This window comes from Mastigoproctus giganteus, chromosome 9 (assembly GCF_048544385.1).
Source record: "Mastigoproctus giganteus isolate SK-2022 chromosome 9, ASM4854438v1, whole genome shotgun sequence".
NCBI classification, from domain to species: domain Eukaryota; kingdom Metazoa; phylum Arthropoda; class Arachnida; order Uropygi; family Thelyphonidae; genus Mastigoproctus; species Mastigoproctus giganteus.
In genome coordinates this window covers 87,866,691-87,878,809 of record NC_143583.1, presented here as the reverse complement: position 1 = coordinate 87,878,809, position 12,119 = coordinate 87,866,691, and the positions used below count along the sequence as shown (strand labels likewise).

Genomic DNA, 12,119 nt, shown 5'->3' with positions numbered 1-12,119 from the left:
AAATGAGGAAGATGAAAAGTTGGTTCTGTGAGTTTGAAGTTGGACAGTAAATGGATGTTGGCTGGTGGCGGCACGTGTTCAGACTGTTTTGAAAGAGAGAGCGGGAATTATCAAAGCCAATTCAGAAGAACAGTGCCCATGGAAGTATCTGTAGAAAAAGCATGCAGTAGAAATAGTACGTCTATAAGACAGTCACTGGAGAGACTCTGTATTATTATTAAAATTATAAACAAAACCATCAACAACTTCAAAAATGGTCCTCTCACACCCAGGGAAGACATTAATCCATTCTTGTTTTTGTTTTAATTTTCTATACAACTGCTCTGCATGCAAGTGTAATATGACCTACATAAGGCAATCATAAAGAAAATTAAAAAGTAACAATGTGTGAATATGGCATCCCAAAAAAACTACACTGCTTTCCATAAAGGGACGGAAGACCGTAGATTCAGACTCGAATATCCTCAGGATGCTAGCCAAAAACCAATAGATAAAATGAAGAGAATGCCTAGAGATGTTTCTGATACATTAAAACCATCGAACAGAGTGAATTAAGTAAAAGATGCCCCTCCCCACCAGATAGCACTTGTCAACTAACCAATGTCAAGTGATTCCTGGAATCCTAATTAGCCTATCCTACTCTTAAAAACTTCTGATAGAATGCACTAATACCCTGCTATCAACATGCACCACTAATTACAAATAACTTATTAATGTTACTTTTGTGGCAGTCCACTCTTAAATTTTATTATTATCAAATCATTAATTTTAACTAACTGTTAAATTAACAAAACAGCTGGTAAAACTATGTGTGACTAATAACAGTAATGCATAAAAATTTAACTGCAAAAATTTAAATCTAATGCAAAAAAATTTAATATATTAAAAATTTTTAAAAATAAAATTAACACCTGTATTATGTTTTCTCTATAAAGGATTATCATTACAGTAAACCCCCGCTATTCGCGGTATCTGTATTCGTGGTTTCGCCTATTCGCGATCGCCGATTTAATATAAAATGAAATCTAAAAAAATGTGAATTTTAAAGCGCCATGAATATTTTCCGCCATTAAAAAACATGGGCGTGGCTAGAATTATCTTTCCCGATCAAAACAGCGCTAAGTGGGTGGGGGGAGAGGGGTGACAAAATCGCGAGCATGGATGTTTATCGCTAATCCTTGTTCAGTATGTGTTATGCGCTTGTCATGGAAGGTTTCGTCGTTTGCTTTTAATTTATATGCTTATAAATTGAATAAATTTATCAATTTATAAATTGATATGCTTACAAAAATGATAAATCTACCGTTTTGCAGTGTAAAACAGACTTTTTCGAGCGTGTTAACGGAAGAAAGTGACTTTATTGCGGACAAGTTCTTTCTAACCCGTACAAAAATATGGCTACGAATAACAAGGGAAATGTGAAAAGATCAAAGAAGGTGATGTCATTAGCGAATAAAATTCAGTTATTAGACAAAATTTCTAATGGTGAAAGTGTCTCCTCAGTGGCAAAACATTATAAAATCAATGAGTCAATGGTAGGATCAATCAAGAAATCAGAAGAAAAAATTCGCCGTAGTGTCCGTAAAAACGCGCTAATTGCTTCAAAAATTTGCTCTGTAACTCGTGATGTTAAATTAGAAAAAATGGAAAAGGCTTTAAATCTGTGGAGAGAAGACTGAACTCAAAATAAAATTCCATTAAGTTCACTCATCATTCGTGAAAAAGCAAAACTCCTTTATCAACACTTTAGCGAAACTGGTGATAGCACTGGCGGGATAAGTTTTTTAGCTAGCAAAGGTGCTGGTTTGAAAGATTTGTTTGAAATTTCTAATAAATATTACATTTAATATTAAATTGTTTCTTTCTTTTTTTTTTTTTTTTTATGAGAACCCCAAACACGAGAGGTATTATAACCTATAGTACTTAGTACCGTGCTTGGGTTGGAGGTTGAGAAGACGAAAGAAGATATTTGTTGATATTGGACTTGAACTTCTGTAGATTGTAATTTTCAGGAAATACGTATGAAGGAAGGTTGTTCCAGAAAACGGCAGTTGAATGAATAAATGAGGAAGATGAAAAGTTGGTTCTGTGGGTTTGAAGTTGGACAGTAAATGGATGTTGGCTGGTGGCGGCACGTGTTCGGACTGTTTTGAAAGAGAGAGCGGGAATTATAGAAGCCAATTCAGAAGAACAGTGCCCATGGAAGTATCTGTAGAAGAGGCATGCAGCAGAAACAGTGCGTCTATGAGAAAGCAAGTGGAGAGACTCTGTTAGAGATGAATCATTAATTAACCTAACTGCCCTCTTCTGAATGGAATCAAGAAGCCTGAGAGAGGTTTTGGGGGCACCACCCCAGATGTGGGAACAATATTCCATGGCAGGGCGGATTTGCGATTTATACAGAGTGAGCAGCTGTTTGGGAGAAAACTAACACCAAGAGCGAAAGAGAAAACCAAGTTTTTTAGATGCAGAGGAAGCAATATTTGTAATGTGCTTGTGCCAAGAGAGATTAGAAGTCAGGGTAATCCCCAAAAGAGATATATCATTTTGCCTAGAAATCGGAGTGTCACTAAAGATAAGCATAGGAGCAGAAGAATCCTTTTTGCGAGATATAAGACATGATTGAGTTTTAGAAGAGTTGAAATCAACTAAGTTGTCTTTGCCCCACTGGAGAATTACCTGAAGATCGGCATTTAAGGAATTGGTAGCAGATTTTCGAGAACTTGAAGCTGATTGAGCTGGACAAGGTTTCTCAAAATGGAAAGTTGAATGCAATGTGCTATCATCGGCAAAACTATGGATAGGATTTCCAGTCAATGGAAGAAGGTCATTGATATACAAGAGGAAAAGAGTGGGGGAAAGATCTGAACCTTGGGGGACACCGGCATTAGTGGAGAAGTTAGAAGACAGAGAGCCATCTACCATCACCCTCAGTGAGCGATCAGAGAGAAAACTGGATAACCAATTACTAAAAACAGTTGGCAAACCATAAGATGGAAGCTTGTTTAGAAGACCTTTATGCCAAACACGATCAAAAGCCTTTGAGATGTCAAGAGCAACTACTTGTGTTTCACCGAACCTTTCCATTGAATTAGTCCATAAATGGGTAACATAAGCCAGAATATCACCAGTGGATCGACACTGACGGAATCCATACTGGCGATCGTTGATCAGACGGAAGGTTTCTAGGTAGTTTAAGAGTTGGCGGTTAATTGATTTCTCCATTACTTTAGAAAGAGTAGAAGTAATTGCAATGGGACGATAATTGGATGGGAGGGATTTGTCACCCTTTTTAGGAACTGGCTGGATATGCGCAAATTTCCAAGCAGAAGGAAAAACACCTTTGGAATAAGAAAGTGAAAAAAGGCGGCAAAGAATAGGAGTAAGTTCAGGAGCACAGGTTTTGAGAACAAGTGGAGAAATACCATCAGGACCTGGAGCTTTCTTAGCATCAAGATTCATCAAAATCCTTCTGATATCCTTTTGACGGAAGACCACAGGAGGCATTGAATGGAGCGTGTTAGGAATGGTGGGAGGTGTTTTACCAAGATCATTAATACAAGAGCTCAAAGAAAAATGGGATGCTAGCAAGTCAGCTTTATCCTTGGCTGAAGTGACAACAGAACCATCTGGTTTGGACAGAGGTGGGAGCAGAGATGGGCAAAAGTTGCAGCCAATAGCTTTGGCAAGAGACCAGAATGCTCGGCTACCATTAGGGCAAGGAGCAAGTTTTCTACTCTTAGCCTGTTCAAACTCTAGTTTGGACTGATTAATAACTGCTTTACAATTGTTGCGAGCTTTGGTGTAGGCAGAAAATGAAACTGAAGAATTATAAACAAGCCAATTACGATATGCAACGTTCTTCTCTTGGACAGCCTTAGCACATTTATTGGAAAACCAAGGTTTAGATAAAGGACGAGATTTTAAAGTGGAGTGTGGGATAAAGGATTCCATTCCTGCAAGAATAATTTCACTGACACGATCTGAGCAAACGTTGACATTTGAAATTTTGAAACAGTAATCAGACCAAGGAAAAGAAGTCTCGCAGGTCATCCCATTTTGCATTCTTGTAATGCCAAAGAATACGAGGTTGGGAATAGCCATGAGATAAAGGTTCCATTGGAGAAGAGACAATCACCAAGTTGTGATCTGAAGTGCCTAAAGGACCTCTCACTTCAACCTTGTACTTAGAAGGGTTGTTTGTGAGAAAAAGATCAAGCGTATTGGCTGTATGATTAGGATTGTCTGGTATTCTTGTAGGTAAATGAACAAGCTGTGCTAGGTCATTAGTAATTGCAAAAGCCTCAGCATCTCGACCTGCTGGGTCGGTGTGACTAGAAAACGGAAGCCAGCTGGAGTTGTGAACGTTAAAATCACCAAGGAAAATTACCTCACTGTTAGGAAAGTTGGACTGGAGAAAGTCAAGTTGCAAAGAGAGGAAGTCAAAGAGCTCCAAGTGATTAGTGGAGTTGGGAGAACGGTAGAGACAACAGATGAATTTTACACAATGAGGTAGAGAGATTTTAAGCCAGAGAAGATCAAAGAGAGGAGATTCCAAATTGCCAAGTCTCTGACAGGGAATATCAGAACGGACATATGCACAAGTACCACCTTTGAGGCGAAAGGAATCATACAGCAAATAATTTGGACATCTGAGATGAGCAGTAGTTGAATCAACTGATAACTGAGATTCAGTCAGAAAAAGTACATGGGGTTTGGAAGACTGCAAGTGGAAATGAACATCGTTGAGATTAGAATTGAGACCACGTATATTTGTGAAATGAAGTAGAAGTCCTTGGGAGGTTTAGATCTTTTCGCAGATAAGCTTGCTCTATTATTTTGACAATTCATGGTGTATTCAATAGTAAGAAAAAGTGGGTGGGACATGCTGTATGAAGTAATGAAATTTTTGGATATGGCGTACATGTGGTAAGAATATACCCAGATCCTTGACATAACGTGGCCTCGACAACGCTCCCCGCATACACACTACTCGGACTCCCTCCAGTCACTATCTGGCAGAGTAGAGGTAGCAAGATTATACACTAGCTGATCCGGAAGCTTCCTAGAGAGTTACCAATAGGTTCAGTCTGGTGTACTAACCAGCGGCCGGCCTGCGAACACCGTTTTAGAGCTGTACCCTCGAAATGTAAGGAATATTGGAACTCGCCACGACATTCATCATAACCTCAAAAATCATCAATCATACTGCATGATGGAAGAGATAGGGAAGGGTTGGCCGGAACTTAGCTCTAGAGACTAAACATGGGTTCCACCACTTCAAGCCTCCAATAAGCAAAGTGGTGGTATTTCACCGGTTGATGAGAGTCATCTACCACCTAGTACTGCCTGGTAACATAGAGGGGCGGCGTTCCTCCATGTGGTGTGGGCGCCACACCTCGACCCCTGCTTACGTTGGTTCACACCTGGGTGGTCACCCACCATGTACTTGTGCATGAAGGTTATACCCAGGATTACTAACAGTCCCACCATCGTGAAGGTGCAAGCAGAGGATTTGGCTGTCATAGACCGTCCGGACTTCGCCGAAATTGGGTCCACTTTGACTTGAGTGTCACCCGAATATCAGTTCCATCAGCGTTTTAGACTCCCAGGTAGCAAGAACAGCTTGTCTGGCATATCTGAGAGAATGTCTGTGACAACCTCAAAGACCAAATGCTTGCATTTCACTATGTACATAGTCATAATATGAAGGTACATATAATACATACATAGACAAAATTTTAGACTAGGTTTTCTTATATATTTCATACTTTGGACCAGAACCCCTTTATTACTATGGGAGCCATAACTCAGTATTCGCGTTTTCGTTATTCGTGACATTTCTCAGGAACGTAACCCCCGCGAATAGCGGGGGTTTACTGTATTACTTGATTTAATATGCAAACTGAAAAAAAGTCTAAAACTCCTATACAATTTTAAAAAAAAAAAAATTTCTCTCATACCTCCTTTCTTTATTTCTGTATGGAGGTGAGCCAAACCACGAGTTATAGTCTGTGCCATTTTACACAAAGTTGGCCAATCAATATGGTTGTGAAGAAGATAATCATGCAAGCATCCTAAGGGTGCAAACGATAAAACCAACAGATATTCTGGCCTTCCTTCTGCTCCTGCACGCTCATCAGCTCCTAAACAATAAAAATAAGCATTATACTGGAGAGACTCTGTATTATCAGAATTATATTACTAACTGAAGGTAACTGACAAAACCTACAAAATTAGTTTAAAAAATAAAAACAGATTAAGAAATTTAAAATAAAACCTACAAAATTAGTTTAAAAAATAAAAACAGATTAAGAAATTAAAACATCTTTTATGATAAATCTGAACACTAAGCTATGAACATCTTATAGCAGTGTTGTGCCAACTAAACTAACAACAGAATGAGTATTTTATTAAATAAATCTGATAATTGTTGAAAGTGTGTTTACAAGAAGGTATGTATACAAGGTGTGGCGTTCCAGCTCCTGGAACTAGCTATAGCCGCATTCAACGAGTTTTAAAATAATGGAAGTGGTGTATTGTAGTTTGAACTTCCTCTAACAGGTGATGGTGAAAAGAATGTACAGTAGGCTGACAGATTGCAAGTAACAACAAATTTCATTAGTAGCAATAACGTTCTGTGTCACAATTTTGCAATGGAGCAACAAATGAATATCAAATTTTGTTTTAAACTGGGAAAATCTGCAACAGAAATATCTGAAATGTTAAAAACTGTTTATGGTGATAAACATAAGAAATACCAGTGTGTTTGACTTATACCATTCAAACACACAGTCATACCAGTGCAGTGTGTTTGAATGGTGTAAGTCAGTGGTTCCTAAGATACTGAGATCTACAGACCCTTTCAAAAATCAAAAAAAAGTTTGCAGACCCCTATATATATATGAACACTGGGTTTTCTGAAAAGAAAATTCAAAGTTTCATGTTTAAAACAACTCAACTTTATTGTTATTTTTACATAAATATGTAATAATAACTTTATTTACCATAAATTTGCTATACATAGAACAAATAATTTGACCAGTTCCAGAGGATTCGTTTTGTGGACCCCAGTTTGGGAAACGCTGGTATAAGTGATTTAAAGATTGGTGTGAGGATGTTCATGATGACTGAAGAAGTGGGAGTCTATCATCCTCTCGAAATGAGGAAAGAGTTGCAAAAGTTCGGGAAATTGTGGCAAGACATCATTGTTTGACCTTCAGGATGATAACTGATGTGTGGATATAAATAAGGAGATGATGCATCAAATTCTGCATGACGATTTAGGGAAAAGGAAGGTCCATGAAAAACCTGTACTGCATAGCCTCACAAATGAGCAGAAGCAACAAAATGTGTCATCATGAGAAGACTTCATCCAGACTTGTCAAGACAATCCTAATTTCCTCAACTGTATTGTCACTGGAGATGAGAGTTGTAGGTATTTCAGAACAACCCAGAGATGAAGTGTCAGAGCATGCAGTGGACTTCAAAATCATCACCAAGGCCCAAAAAGTTTTGTTTACAGAAGTTCAGGATCAAGACACTGTTGACCATATTTTTGATAAACAGGGTGTGATTCACAAGGAATTTGTATCTGAAGGGGAGAAAGTCAATGCTGCATTCTATGTACAGGAGCTTCAAAAACTATTGAACGCATTTCCCATGTGAGACCACACTTTCAAGGAAAAGGCAGCTAGCTATTTTTACACAATGCCCTTGCCCATTCAGCACCTGTTGTGAAGACATTTCTGACAAAACATGGCATTGTACAGATCAATCATCCACCCTACTCTCCCAATCTAGTACCAGCAGACTTCTTTCTCTTTTCCAAGGTGAAAAAAAAAGCCCTCAAAGGAAAGAGATTTCAGGATGTAGAGGACATAAAGAAAAACATAACTGAACTGGACATCATCTCTTTGGATGCCTTTGCTGACTATTTTTCAGAAACTTTTAGAATGGTGTAATAAGTGCATTTATTTGGGTGACAATTACTTTGAATGGAAATAAAACCATTTTTGAGCTCCCTCACTTTGTGTGTTCTTTCTGTTGCACCAGTGAAGATTTTTTAGAAAAACAAGAGAATGGTGAAATAACATTATACAGTTGAGCTTTTTTGCACTGTGGCTAAGGTTGCTTCAGGTGAGGGCTGCATGGTCAAACAGACAAACCAACCAGAGAACACACGTAACGCAGTACACTTTCAGAATAACGGCACCTTCGGGGATTCAAGGTACCATTATATCGATTTTTCTGTTATCTAGAAAGTTTTATTTTTAATATATTTAATGCAGAAATAATGAGGCCAAATAAAAAATAAAGAGATTAAGAATGCAATTTTATTAACTGCACATAAAAAACATAAACATGTTGACAATCCAATGTTATATTCTGCCATTAATACACTCCTACTTATGCCCCGTTCTATTTTCTTTATTACATCAAGTTTAGTCTGTGTGGGTAGCACAGTAGTATCGTCACCATCCTCCCCACACTGGGTTGAAAAAGCCTGAGTTCGAATCCAGTTGATGATGCGAGGAACTTTTATGAGCTTTTTTCACTTCATGGCTGAGTTAGTTGGTCTCAGGCATAGATAGCAAGGTTTTTTCTACAGAAACTGAGGTTTCCATCCAGTGGATGAAAAACAGGCAAATCAACCAGAGAACACACACAATTTAAAGACAAATACACATGGGTATATGAATTAACTTTCCGGGTGACCCTAATGTAATAGTTTGGATTGTATGAAGTTTATCACTAAGCTTTAACTGTTGTTGTTCTTTTTCTTTTCCTCTGTATAAGGTTTATTAACTTCAGGAGCCACAATGAGGGGTTTTTAATTTAAAATAAATGTAAAACAGCGGGGTATAATCTGTGATATCAATACAGAATTCATTTTCAAAATGACAAATGTAAAGTAATACAGTAATCACATGACTTTCCATTTTCTTTTTTTGCCACTGCAAGACATCTGCACTGTATATAAACATTCGATCTCAATGTGCCATTAGCTCGAATGTTCCGTTATTTGGGGTACCATTATTTCAACAGTCTATTGTATACAGAAAATTGAGGTTTACAGGAGAATTCCATAGCCAAAAAAAGTTTGAAAGCTAACTAAGGTCCTATAGATCATTGATAGTTACACCGTAATCCTTCACAATAATCTGCATAAGCTGCAAGGAAAATTTAAAATCTGCTCGTATCACAAGGTCTAAAATCTTTCTCATCCTGAACTGCCTTTAATTCCTTGTCACCTAGTCTGTAAATCACTTTGATTCCTTTTTCCCAAAAGCAAAACCTTAAATATTAAAGAAGATTAAACTTCAGTTTCCATCTTTCATACCATATCTGTTAGTGATCTAGCATTTTGAAGCAGCATAGCCTAGTCCTGATTATTATTTGCCATCTTGTCTACCTTTGAATTATTAGTAAACTTTGGCAGTATATCATCATCAATATCACTGAGAAAGATCAAAATGAAGAGTGCCCCAATGCTGATCCCCAAGGGATCCCTACTCACTGCAGTGATCCACTCTGAAAAATGCCTATTTGTTACCACCATCCATCTCCTTTCACTCAGCCAGACCACTGATCCACTCAAAGATCCTCCGAGTAAACCCCAATATACTCTATTTTGTACTGTATGCTCAATAGCCTCCTAAGGCAAACCAAATCAAAAGCTTCATTAAAATCTAGATATAAAATATCAATTTTTTCCTGCACTTAAATGTTTTATGAAATCCTGAAGGAATTACAAACTAATTCCTTCAGGATTTCATTCTTATAAATATGTTCCAGTGTCATCCTTAATTGCCTTAATCTTGACCACCAGAGAAGTCACACTCATCAATCCATAGTTGCTCATCTCCACCTTAGTCTCTCCCTTGTGAATCAGCAAGACATTTGCACATCTGCAAATGCTAATACAATAAAACTACAACAAGAACTAAAAAAAAGAAGGCATATTGGCTGAGAAATGGCAATTAAAGTTTAATGCTGATAAATGCAAGGTACCGCATATGGGCAGCAGTAATCCTAGAATAACATACCAATTGGGTGGTACCACACTTCTTGTGTGGAGAACAACAAAAAGACCTCTGGGTAAATGTTCAGTTCAATATGAAGTTCTCTGAGCAGTGCACAGACAGCCTGCTAGGACAACTCATGATTTTCTGTCAGTGACATACAAAACTTTTGCCTGCAGGGACAGGGAGGTGATTATATCATTGTATAAAGCAAATGGTTAGGCTGCAGAGAAGAGCAACAAGATTAGTCAAGGACAAGAAAGGGTATTCCTATCATGAAAGACTTCAGTGGTACAAATTGCAGTTCTTGGAAACCAGGCACCTGCAAGGAGACCTGATTGAAGTTTAAGGCTTTAAACAGATTGCATATACTAAATGCTGATGGCATTCTTACTCTTTCTCACACAGCACATATAAGAGGACAAACTTAAATTGAAAAAGGAAGGCTACATTACAGGATAGATATGCAAAACTTTTCTTTTGACCAGAGTGACACTGTTGGAATAAAATTCCACCTTGTGTTGTGGAAGTCGGTTGTACGAATAAATTTAAGGAGCCATTAAACAAATTATTAGAGGGGTTGGACAAATGAGAGATGAGATTCAGGGTAGGGTTTTTTTTTTTTTTTTTTTTTGTTGTTGATGCTGTGTAAGCTGGCTTCCTTGCATCATTTGCTACTATTAATACTAATACTTCTCCAGTCGAAAAGAATCACTCCAAGACTGCAGAAGCATTCCTAATGGTATGGTGGACTCTGTTGCCTTGTTTAACATAACTGTATTCATCCCATCCACCCCAGGAGCCTTACCCTCTCTTGAACCTCAGTAGTTTTTCTATTAGGCACTTCTCAGAGATCATTTTATTACTAATCTTATGGCAACCTGATTCTTCTTCTCTGTTATTCTTCCCCACGCTGGTTAAAATGTCTTTTCAATTATAAAAACAAAAGCAAAATACCTGTTTAATTCATCTGCAACTTCAGCTGGATTGTCTATGATTTTGCCATTTTGAATCCGGCAGCCGTGTACAACCCTATGTGCCACTAGGAGGCAAAATAAAATTTTCTACCCTAAATGTTGAATATTAATAAACATCAATCAATCAGAAAGCAATTTCAAAAAAAAATTTGGCACCCTCAAGAACTGCTGCCTGTAGGCAATGCCTACCTTGCCTACCCAATTATGGTGGTCCTGGGACCTGAAGAGGGACCTACATGATTTATTGACATCTTTTTTGAATTAGTATGAGAAGTACTCCTTGTATCTGTTTTTATCTCTTTGTTTAAGTGATTTCTCATACTTAGCTTATAGCAGTCATATGTAAAAGTATTGTGAAAACTTGGGTACTCCAAAGAGGCGTCCAGACCTCTTTGCAGTACACAAGATGTGACCTGACCACTGCCATATACAATGGAATAATCACCTGCTTATCCCAGCTAGCAAAATTCCTGTATAGCAATGACAAAACCACACAAGCTGTCATGGCAGCCTGTCTACATTGCTCAGATCCGACTGCACAAACACCCCCCAAGGTTATTTTCATTTTCCACTAGCTTGAGTGTAGTACCACACAGTTGGTATGTTACTGTAGAGTTACTGCTACCCAAATAGAGTACTTTGCATTGGTCAATGTTAAACTTCAATTGCTATTTGTGGCCTGAGTATAAAGGGTTTATTTGAGGAGTCTGACAACATGTTCATTTTCAACACAGTTTCAGCTGATCTGATTAACTTTTCTAGATCCTGTTGCAGTAGCATACCATAATTTCTATCATTAACAATCCTGCCAACCTTTGTATCATCTGCAAACTTGGACATTGAGCCTGATTTGCTTTCATCAACATCATTAATAAATACAGAAAACAAAAATGAGCCCAACACTAAACCCTGGGGATGCTATCGAGGCAGTGTTAGGTGGGTCGGAAAACTGCTAGATTGGGGGGATACAAGGACTAATAGATTAACAGTAGCCACTGGCAGAGGTGAAAGTGATTCTTGCACTGCTTCTATTGGAATGAGCCGCAGCCTGGAAAATAAGATGCAGGATATTTCAGAGACTGCTGGGAATCATTGGGGTACAAATAAACACATAGGT

The 12,119-nt window shown here is 38.0% G+C and overlaps 1 protein-coding gene across 1 annotated transcript in view; it reads right to left on the bottom strand.

The window, feature by feature from the left end:
* The window catches only part of LOC150080528 (uncharacterized), a 215,187-nt gene that overhangs the window by 51,093 nt on the left and 151,975 nt on the right, over window positions 1-12,119 (bottom strand). Inside the window, exon 5 of the mRNA XM_090381562.1 lies at window positions 5,964-6,146. Within this exon, the coding sequence (XP_090237688.1) occupies window positions 5,964-6,146 (183 nt within the window). The remainder of the gene's footprint in view (window positions 1-5,963; window positions 6,147-12,119) is intronic.